The following is an 11442-nucleotide window of genomic DNA, read 5'->3' as shown; positions in this document are numbered from 1 at the left end:
GATAGTTTTGTTCAATTAATTCGTTAGTGATTCATCACCATTCATCAGTTTGATTCAATTCATTTGTTAGTCTATATCGAACTATTCACAAGAAGGGAACAATAAGTTACAAAAGATGAAATCAATCGTTACATAATTTCGATACATGCGTAGTTTAAACCTGAGTTTACAACAGCTGAACTTTACACTCCATAAGGACTAAAAAGGCTCTTTACTAGCTAGAGACTAAAAAGGCTCTTTGTTTTCAGTACTGTATTCAAAGTTAACAATTTTACTATTCTTGACTTTTCATTATAATTTTTTGAAAGAAATTAGGAATTTAATTTCTACTATGATAGTATTTTCTTAGTATTTATAGTATATTATTTATAGTATTTAACTAGTAGGTAGCTAAATAGTTGACTAAGTAATGTTAAAGAATATTTGTTTCGGGCCAGAGGATACAGCCATGTACGTTTGTGGTTTGTGATAGGGCGGTATAGAACCATGATGTAATAGCTTGCAGGGGCTGCAAATCACATTACATAATAGCGTCAACTACACCTGCTCAACAGTCATGTTTGTGAATACAACACCTTCATGTGTCAACACAAATCTACCGACTAAACGCTGCTAACTCCGCCTACATCAACACAAACAATTAGACCTTCTGAACATAATCCGCGTTTGTGTGGACAAATTTCTCAATTATAGACAAGCGAGGTTACACATCACGATTCAATTATACGTTTATTCGCTTCCAAAATGTACAGAGAAGTTTTAATTCCCACACATCTTTTCGTTATGTAATTTTAAGTCTGAAAGGTTAATTTGATTATGCATTGAGCTAAAAGTTAAAGTATAAAACTTTACGTTCTTTTAGATAAGTTTCAAACGTTCGGTTATGTGATTAAGCAACATTATCCAACTCAATTTAAGAAGAGATGGTTGTTCGGTACATCAAACACAGTATTAAAGCTTCATTTTCTTACTCAACTTGCAATTATGAGATAAATATACTTTACAACCCACTATTTATCGTATTTCTTGTTCATTATAACTTTAGAACTGAGTCCCATTAAAACTTCCCATTAAATCCCATTAACTTTTTTTCCAAATGCTTCACATAATGTTACTATAATCTATAAGTAGAGATAGTAATCAATCGAACTCACTACAGAGAAAATAATCTCGATATGTTCGACATTCAGTAATACACATGTTTCAGTAATAAATATCTATTCTCACTACCTTCAGATACATTGACACTTAAAATTCCGGAGCGATATTGCAGTAAATAAACCGATGTCTCAAAAAAGTAATCTCTGATCTTTTTAATTAAATGTTATAAATTTTTGTTTAATTAACTGTTCAATATTTCGTAGTTTTTGTGAAACATTGATGGCTTTATACTGATAAAAAGGCAAGGTTTTTTTCGTATTTCATGCAGCCAAAAACATTATTTATAACTCACATATTCTCTATTCATCTTTGCTTTCTGTATATTAAAGTGTTATATGTAGTGTGCACCGCTCGCTTTGTCCGTTGTATCATATGCAAATCCCTCGATTGTCTAGGGAAGCACATTAGATCGGATCGGATGGTTTATAGATTTTACATTATTGAGAGAGTGATTCCTTTGCACATTATAACATACAAATCAAGAAGTTAATAAATAAGGAAACTAAAAGTGTCACATGGGTTTGAAGTAAGTACCAGAAAATTGATCTCGCTATAAGTTAGAGCGAAACATTTCATCATGACGCCATATGAATTAGCATACCTATATACAGGTAACAACGTTTAAAATAGTTAAAAGTTATGTTTACGTTAACACATATTACAAGCAAAAAACACAGAGAAATATCTTAAGTCTATTTCTATTTTCATGTGTACAGTCAAACAGTAAAAACGGCTGATATAAATTTTACAATTAAAAGGCAAAAAAACACTTGTGCTTGTAGTGGGAAAATAAAGAACTGATTGAGTAAAAGTACATTTAAAGCAGGAAAATTAGCTGTCCCTTTTCTCTTGTTCTAAATTAGAGAGGTACAATTAGGTTTTAGATATCAGCTGTTATCGAAAATAACAGCTGTAGGGATTGATGTAAAAAATATTAACTCGTTAAATTGATAACTTGTGACAAATATATATACAACTTCAAACAAACGTTACTTAGCTTCGATTTATTCCAGTATATGGATTTATTTTAGACCGTTAAGCGAGAAATGTAAAAATCCTAAAGGGGCTCCTTAAAAGCAACATGAATGAACGCAATAGATACTAAAGAGTGTACAATCTTATCTTAACGTCTCCATTTCAACTTTTGCTGTTCAAACTTTCTCGTCACGATGGTCTTAACTGATTCAATCTTAACTTTGTTTGACATAAACGTTTGTCACTTGTAAAAGATTAATTTTCATGAATTAAAATAAAGAAGAAACGTGCAATCGATTTATTTATATTGATGTTCTGTACATACCCAGTATTTTTGCCTGGTATGACATATTTTTTAGACCACTTTTTTATTTAACTTTACGAAAAAAATCTATTACTGTAATCACTATCAGTGCAGAAAAAATGGATTAATCATATTATCTAACTACTTTTTATGCTAACATTTCACTCTTTATTTTCGCTGACAATGCAGTTTCATCTTCGAAATAAAACAGATGCTAAGAAGCAACTAGCATTGAAATATTAAAAAAATATTTCTGTCTAATCTATAATTGATACATTTAAAAATTAAAATAAATTAAGAATGTGCTTAGATAGGTTGGACAGAGTCACATTAGAAACTGTTTAATTTTTGTAAATATGGTGTTTATCGTTATTGAAGGTTTCTAAAGATTCTACGTTTTATCGATCCCTTTAAAATTATCTGCTACGCTATGAGGGATCCTGTAGAATAAGCTGGATTACTGAGCTCAGACTAACATTATAAATAATGCACCAGAGGGCACCAGTATGTGTGTTGTTTATGTACAAGGTACATTCATAAAAAGCTGAATGCCAACAAATCAATTTCCGCCAAACAATTATCTCAATGCAACATTTTCTAACTGCACAGTGACGAAATAGTAATTATTTGTGGAACTTGGTTTTAACCAATTATAAATCATCAGTATTACCATCGATTACCTCTGACACATACATAATCCACATTGGATCTATATATACTACATTATTAAATAGGCCAATAACATCACACAACCATATTTAATGTACAACAATAATTTACTAAGTTGCTTTGAATTAATTTACGGAAAAGGATATTTTAAAATGAAAAGTTTGATGTTAGTTATATGAATATGTAGATGCAATTGAGTGGTTTTAATAACTAACAAAATTTTAAACGAGAACATTTTAAACTTTGATACAACGTTAATGATTTATTTGTTAACAGGGTAAAGAATTGTTCTCTTAATCACGAATAATTGTTTTACTAACGAGGGAGACCTCACCATTAACAAAGTTTTGATGGTTTAAAAACCAAATTTAGTTACAAAGCTAAGTAGAAAATAATGACCAATGCTTCATCTCGTAATTGTTTTACAATTTAAACCAACTCGTAATGTATTTTGAATGGACAAAATTAAGTCGTGGTAGTAAAATTGTTATTCCATAAGTTATTATATTGTTCCTCTACTTCTACAATGTTTTTTGTAACATAACACCTTTCCACGCACTTGTTCCTTATAACGGCAGACTTTGTTTGATTGACTTTGATTTACCTATTGTGTATTTTATGTCTACATCTTAAATGACTTTATTGCTATGCGTTAAAATGTTTTTTCCTCGTATATTAGTTGTCTCTCCTTAACACAGAATAAAAGCTAGTGGTCGGGTTGTTAAGCCATCAAAGGCCCTACGTTAGTTAACACATCCTGTATAAGCTAATTTCCTAATTGCAAACACTGCAGTAGAAACACGTCTGTACACATTTAGTGCAGTTTGGAGGGTTTCCAAACATAGCAGTGTCAAGGTAAAGAGAAATATCCTATATTAAACCGCGTGATGGACTATTTAACAGTAAATTATTTAAGGAGAATATCATTGACTTTTGAACTGAATTAATTTCAATTGAGCAAGAATTTAAGAAGGCGAGCAAAAATCTGTTGTCGGTTGAGTGTTTGGTATTACAAAATAGGTAAAATAGTGCCACATGATAGAAAAAACTTATTGGGAAATGTAAATGTATAACAGTCAAACCTTGATAATTAAAATATATTTAATTTTCTGACTTTAGGTTCAATGTATACTGTATACCAGTGTGTCCCGTAACTCTCTGGACAAATGTTTATAGCGTTATTGCTTAGGTCAATACAAACACATTTCACCATAGGAACATGGGTCTGTGGTGCCTAGTTTCCGTCTGTCTGTATTTATGTGGTTTTTACAAAATAACTAATATCTACTAAACGGTTTGAGATACAACGTTGAGATTTTTCTAAAATGTCTATTGTATTAAGACCAATCTTTGCTTTAAATTGTACAAAAAATCATTAACCGTTTCAAAATGGCAGCCATTTTAAATATTTTATTCCAAATTTCACGAAAACCGTTAACTTTACAAAAAAATTGCAACAGACATAAAAGTTAGTAAATTTTATGTAATTCTCAAGGATACCTTATTTGTTAAAGTTGCATAAATAATAACAGAGAAATGTCTTATTTTCCAAATGCATGACAACTTATCTCCATTTAAACAATGCTATTACTCCTTTTACATTGTCTAAATATCTTTGCAATAATCTATTATACGTCAATCAGGTGTTTTAAAACATATCAGCTGATTCATTCATTTGTTTTTGTTATTTATAAGAATAACTTGGTAATCGATAATGAATAAAGCAAGAGGTTTAAAATAGATTTAAAAAATTATACGAAATAAGGGGTTTAGGATGCAATAAATGTAAATTGAGTTTTCTTGTTTTGTCCAAACTGCGTAAGAAAATTGATATAAAGGGGTTGTATGATTTACGTTATTAAAGTTTGATAATTAATTAGCAGAACGGAATGCCTCGGGCAGAGGGAGATACAATCTGCAAGCCCATTAAAACAGGGATATGGCTGTAGTTTAACAATGTGAATGGACCTTACTGTGAATTAAGTTTCACGTACATCCTTAGATGGGTTAAACATATTTGTATGCTTCTAAACTTCATAAAACTAAATTCTTTGCTAAAAGACTTTTGAGTGCTAATTTTATTTTTGATTTATACATTTGGTAATTTATGTATGAGATTTAAACAAAACAAATGCCAACTGTTGTTATTTCATCCATTTCATTATACTATTCATACATGATATAAAACATACTCTTTTCAAGATATTCATATTTAATAAATTGAACAACAATAAGAAGTGAAGCTGAGGCAAGCTATATTGAGAAAAAAAATTTAACTTTAAATAGGCACATATGGAATTTAATAGCATTAGACATCACTAAAAAATGGCATACATGAAGCACCTAAGCTTGCTGCAACAGCGACCTATTATTCGCTGGTTTACACACTGGTTGGTTTTTGCCGCGGCGGCACCATTTATATAAAAGGTTACACACAGGGATGTAGGAATGCCGCGTGGCCCGATAAGCAATTTCAAAGCAGTTATACATTTAACGAGAGCGATGGGAGATAATAAAGTGTTTTGTCGAAGTTGAGCAGGAAGAGTCGCTATTGCCACATTAAGATAACGCTGAAACCATCTTCAACGTTCCTTGTCCTCACTTCCGTACATCTTTTATTCAATTAACAATACTGACATTGACTTTCCATTCTTTAAGATAAATTGCCTTGGTAAGTCCAGGCAGAATTAAAGTTTTTTCTCTCGTCTGTATACAGGGTTAGTAAAAAGTGTGGAGACCCCCTGTTATTTTTTAACGGCCCATACTAGAAAAACTAAACTCGGCACACCTTTATGACATGTTATGAAGTACTTTTTGGGCATAACCGTCACTTGGTGTACATCCCCAAAACGGGGGATTTTGGGGGAAACTCAAAAGTTTTAAATGATAAGCCCCATCGAGTAACCCCTCATTTTGAAGGTCCTGGTAAACGAAAACTAACAACGCAAACTAGAGGTTTCTATCTCAATCCAGTAAAAAATGAAAGCTGATTGAAATACTTCGAAATTGGAAATAACTTGCAATTTTATATTCAACTAGCTTATGTACCCGTTCATTGCACGGGTTGGAAAAGAAGTATTGTAGGGGCAAGCAAGCAGTAAACTTTTGGGTCTAGTTGACTTAACAAAAAACTTGCGAGCTTTGAACTTTTTCTGGCTGAGTATTTTATATTGAAGCTGCATGGCTGATTACTTCAAAATATCAAAACAATTTTGAAATAGGTACTTGACTTGGTATGTAAAAACATTTAAAATAAAGATTATATTTTACGCTACTGTACTTTGAAATACAAATACTTAAAACTTATGTACTTTCATATATTGCAAGAATAATACTGCATACCAGGATGTGCTCTTCAGTAGTTGCTGGTATTGTTTTTATTTTTTGCATTTCTGGATAAACTTATTTAGTAAATACTGTAGATGTAACTTAATTTTGTGAATGGGTAATTAATTATTATGAAGAAATAAAAGTTATGATATTTCAAAACAGGTAACAACGTTTTTTAATTCATTTCTGTAAAACATTTTTATATACAATATTGACAACTTGGTTTCCTTTGGGGGAATATATACAAAGGTTCTTTCCATTCGAGACTCTTGAACATGCGACATAAAGTTGTCCATGACTGAAACAATCCTTCTGCAAGTTTATCCCTACAAATTTCATAGTTTGCCCTTGGGCTTTGTTGATAGTGATGGCAAAAGCCAGTTTCAAGGGGAACTGAATTCTTTTGAAATTAAACGGAAGATCTGTTGGGATTATTGGTATTCGTGGGATTACAACATGTTCCCCTTTAGCGCAACCTGTCATGATTTTGGCACTAATCAAATTACTTTTTAGTTCTGTTAAAACCAATCTGGTACCGTTGCAAAGTCTTGGCGCGTCCAAGTTGCGCATCAACAGAACAATTGCGCCAACTTTTAGTTTGAGTTTGTGTGAAGGAACTCCAGACAATTCTAAACTATTAAGAAATTCTGTAGGGTAGTTCGTAGCACTTTCCTCATCCACAACTGTATCAATTGAGAAAAATGTAATATCTTCAGAGGGCAATTTCTTAAGCAAAGCGTCATTTATAGTGTTTACTGTCTCATTTAAGGGTGATAAAATGCTGCGATCACAAAGCCACTCACTTGAAAGGTAGTTTGTTTCAAAGTCTGGAAACACGGAGGAAATAAGATCTTCAGTTGAGTCGACTAACTTGCAGAAATTTCTTGGTAGCTCGATTATTTGCTGCTCATTTGTTGGAATCTTACCTTCACCTATTTTCAGCAAGCTTAATGCAAATTCGCCGGCATTGCCGTCATTGTTTAAGATAACTCTCATGTTTTCGGTGAGGTAGAGTTTTGAAACATGATCCCATAGGCGCGAGGACTTTAAACAGGCACTTATTTCATCAGCAGGAGTGCCACGCTGGATTACAGGCAGTGTCTGTCTGAAGTCCCCAGCCATCAAAACAACTAAGCCTCCCATCAATGTGTTGCTACCCCGAATGTCACGAAGGGATCGATCCAAAGCTTCTAAAGCTCCTTTGTGGGCCATGGTGCACTCATACCAAACTATTAAACTGCATTGACGCAACAAAGCAGCTCTTTCTGAATCTTTGGGGATGTTGCATGTTGGCATTTCGACATTGGTTAAATTTAGTGGTAACTTAAATACAGAGTGGGCTGTTCTTCCTCCAGGCAAAAGGGTAGCTGCTATACCAGACGATGCTACTGCAATTACAATTTTATTTTCTTGTCTAATTGCAGCAAGTAAAATGTTGATGAGAAAAGTTTTGCCAGTGCCCCCAGGAGCATCCAGGAAGAATACTGCATCCTCTGCGTTTTCTATTTTGTTGATTATAGTGTCATAAATTTTTCTTTGGTGATTTGTAAGCTTTGGTAAGTTTTCTCTAACATATTCTTGAAGATCATTGGTGTTGTATGACAATTCTCTGAATATTTCTGAGTTTGCTTCAACATTAGTTTGAGGATTTGGGAGTCCAAAAAAACTCAGTTTCTTCCCACACATTTCAAAAACCTTCTTTTCAATATCACGAAGTGCCTCGTTGTACACAATATCATTCGCCTCTTCAAGTTGAAACCTGTGCACAATATCTTCAGACATTTGCATTCTGAATGTTTCCCAGAGTTCTGTTGGATTATACATTCCACATGAACTTATCATTATGGAGAAAAGGTAGCGGACGTGCGAGGATGATCTTGATTGTAATGCTTCTTCGAGTGTGTTCTTCCATATTTGGTCATCTTCTAAAAGACCCAAAGCTTGGCAGGTCTCTTTGTACGTATCAAAGACAGTATTTCCAACAGTTCTCAAATCAATGAAAGATTTTGGACCACGGATCTTGTGTAAAAGAATACGTAGACAAAAACATTCCACATTATTCGGATGAACAGTGTATACGCGTCCTATAGCAGCTGAGTACTTGACATCAGGATATTCTTCAACAGGTTGTCCCAATAGTCTTCGTTTGAATTCTTTTGTAGATGCATTCCAGGTGTAGTAGTGAGGTACATCTGGGTAAAGGAGACCTTGTGCAAATGGATCTGTTTCACATAGTTTAAAAAATGCAGTCAACGTGGTGTTAGGTGGATTTAATAGCTTTTCTTGCATGTTGTCTTCATTGAAATATATTCGCTGACCATTTTCAAGATGAACACTTAAATGTGTGACAGTAGGATATCTTTCATGCACAGGAAAGGAGAATATTCTCCAAAAAGCTTCATTTGTGCTAACGTAGCGGCCGGTCTGGTAAATTTCAATTTCATTTCTTTCTACATTTGCTTGCACATCTTTGTTTCGTAAGTTGAAAACTGCTTGGTCGCTACCCTTGTGAATATACTTACAAACATACTTGATTGACTTCACCGAACTGCAATACTCAACATTTATGTGAGCATTAAACATTTTGGAAAGGACAGGGTTGAATGGTACAATCCAAGAATTGTCTATATTGATAGGATTGTTTCTATTAGCTGCTATGGTGGTCTCTGCTGAATTTCCTCCATCTTCAGGACCGCGTCTTCTGTAAAGTGGGTAGCCATTTTCACTGGTTTGGGTATGGCTTATTAACGCCCTTGGGTAACTTTTGGAACATTTCCCATTTTTCATACATTTTGAGTTAATGTTTGTGACCCCACATGGGCCATGCACCATGTTTTTGATAACTATTTCATGCAATATTGGGTCTACATTAATATCTGGTATCTCTGCACTGATGATTAGATCAATTTGGTTTGGCTGGATTTTTTCTGTACACCATATTAATGCATGGATGTGTGGCAATCCACGTTTCTGCCACTCCACTGTATACAACCAACACTTCACGGATCCAAATATCTCCCCTTTAGTAATAACGGCGACAAACTTTGTAATTTTCAGATGGAATACTCTTGCAACTATGTCATGTCGATCAATGGCTCGTTGTCCAGGTAGTAGTTCTGATATGATTTCATCCCATTTTGGGTTACATGTCATAGTTACAAACAGATCTGGTCTACCATACTTTCGTACATAAGCTAGTGCGTCTTGTGCATGCTCGTGCATATACCTAGGACTGCCAGTGAATGATGAGGGTAGAATCACAAGTTGACCAACATTATTGGGATCAACGTTTCCATCATTAGCTACCGCATCTTGTAAGTGAACGTAGTTGTCCGATCTCAGCTTACTTTGGTTCCTTTTTAAAAAAAGAAGCCTCTCAGATTCAATTTTCACAAACATGTCAACGACAAACTGGTTCAAAAGCTGTTTGAACCGTAGAACTGTATTAAAGTCATTATTACGAACCATAAAATGAAAAGCATAGAACTCCATAGCAGAAATCTTTTTGTTTTGTAAAGGTTGATTAGTGACTGGATTGTGTTTTGGGATACAGAAATGGTATCCTTCCTGACCTTGCCAAAAGATCAAAGGATACTGTAAGGCATCGTAGAATCTGTGTGTCTCAGAAACCCTTACCAGTGTTTCGTCTCGTTTACGCAAGACAATGTCTCTACTTTCAATTTCATCATTGACAACTACAGCAGCTACTTCGTTTGTCGTTGGCGCATTGAACCGCCTCTCATGTTCACCTGGAGGACGCCTATCAGCTCGAATTACTACCTTGAGGTCCTCCTCTGGCCACTGTTCCATAGCTACTTTAAAGGTGTTGATGAGTTGATTGTGAGTGTGAAGTAAATTTTGTATATCATGTACAATATCATATGATAAACCTGAAATTACTTCTTGACGCCTGGCAGACTCTAAGGTTTCATCTCCTATGAAATAAACTTGTAAAAATTTGTGTTGCTGGTCAGGAGCTGGCAATAAAGATCCAAATTTATGGTAAATTTGGCCATGAGCAGTAAACGTAGTAGGAAAGCTGTGTGAAATTGTCGGACCAGAAGTTCCGAATGACGTCATTTGGAAACAGGAATTATATTGCCGCGTCTTCTTTAAAAATGATATTGATGGCGTAGTTTCTCCTATCAAAAGGGTTCTTAATGGTTCTGGTGGCTCGTCAATAGTTGGAAGTCTTACTTTACCTGAAGCGCAGCAAAGTCCAGAACTTTCCCCTTTCCACTTTAAGGCACCACAATGTCTGCAACATATATCCATGCTCCCAAGTTGAAGCAGACCATGACTTTGATAGGGAATATCTGTGTTATATGAAAAACATATACCTCTAAAGGGATCCCAGTTCATGCGCAGAAAACGTGCTCGTTCTTCCCTTCTGTGTCTTAAATCATTTTCATGTTCCACTGGTGTCTGGTTCGCTCTTCGGTTCACATGTCTTTCATTATCAGTAGAAAGACGAACTTCACGCTGAGCAGGCGTTTCGTCAGCACGTGAAGCAGTCATCCTACATGCATTTGCCGCTTGTCGGGCCTCACGCTGAGCAGGCGTTTCGTCAGCACGTAAAGCAGCCGTCCTGTATGCATTTGCTGTTTGTCGGGCCTCACGCTGAGCAGGCGTTTCAGCAGCTCGCCTTGAAGCAGTTGTTATTGAGCTCGTGAGCAAGCGTGCTTCTCGTTCTTCTATTGTTTCATTTCGTCGATACTCTGCAACTCTTCTGGCATTTTTAGATTTTTGAGATAAGTTACTTTTTCTCTTAGGCATTATTAGGCATAAACTGTACTAATAAATATATCATATTTAAGCATTAAATGCTCCTAATATTCACCTAAGCGAATCTGTACTAAATAAATATTAATAAATAGATCAATTCAAGAGTAAATAGATCAATTTAAGAGTTAGTTACAATAAATAGTAAATGTTAAATCAAAATACAATTTTAAAGCAGAAACACAAACATTTGTCATAACAACACTGCAGGATCAACAACT

At 34.5% G+C, this 11442-nt stretch overlaps 1 protein-coding gene across 1 annotated transcript; it reads right to left on the bottom strand.

Annotated features, from left to right (window-relative positions):
* Positions 1 to 602: 602 nt before the first annotated feature.
* Positions 603 to 11215, bottom strand: LOC128984227 (uncharacterized). Its single transcript, XM_054403528.1, has 5 exons — positions 10780 to 11215; positions 10076 to 10251; positions 9666 to 9862; positions 7243 to 9140; positions 603 to 622 (listed from the first exon to the last, which is right to left on the bottom strand). Exons 1-5 carry the CDS (start codon positions 11213 to 11215, stop codon positions 603 to 605), a joined length of 2727 nt encoding a protein of 908 aa, XP_054259503.1.
* Positions 11216 to 11442: the final 227 nt, after the last annotated feature.

Source organism: Macrosteles quadrilineatus, unplaced genomic scaffold, assembly GCF_028750875.1.
Source record: "Macrosteles quadrilineatus isolate MER2022 unplaced genomic scaffold, UCM_ALF_1.0 Scaffold_2__2_contigs__length_208266976, whole genome shotgun sequence".
In the NCBI taxonomy this organism is placed as follows: Eukaryota; Metazoa; Arthropoda; class Insecta; order Hemiptera; family Cicadellidae; genus Macrosteles; species Macrosteles quadrilineatus.
Note: the sequence above shows the minus strand (reverse complement) of the source record. Positions and strands in the feature narration are given on the sequence as shown.

Bases quoted from the DNA above. Each gene is read 5' to 3' on its own strand.
- LOC128984227 (XM_054403528.1), bottom strand. From the start codon at position 11,215: ATGCCTAAGAGAAAAAGTAACTTATCTCAAAAATCTAAAAATGCCAGA. The intron at 9,141-9,665 runs GTATATGCACGA...CCCACTTTACAG, and splicing joins TCATTCACTGGCAGTCCTAG to AAGACGCGGTCCTGAAGATG. The intron at 623-7,242 runs GTGAGTGGCTTT...GTGTTGATGTAG, and splicing joins TGAAACAAACTACCTTTCAA to GCGGAGTTAGCAGCGTTTAG.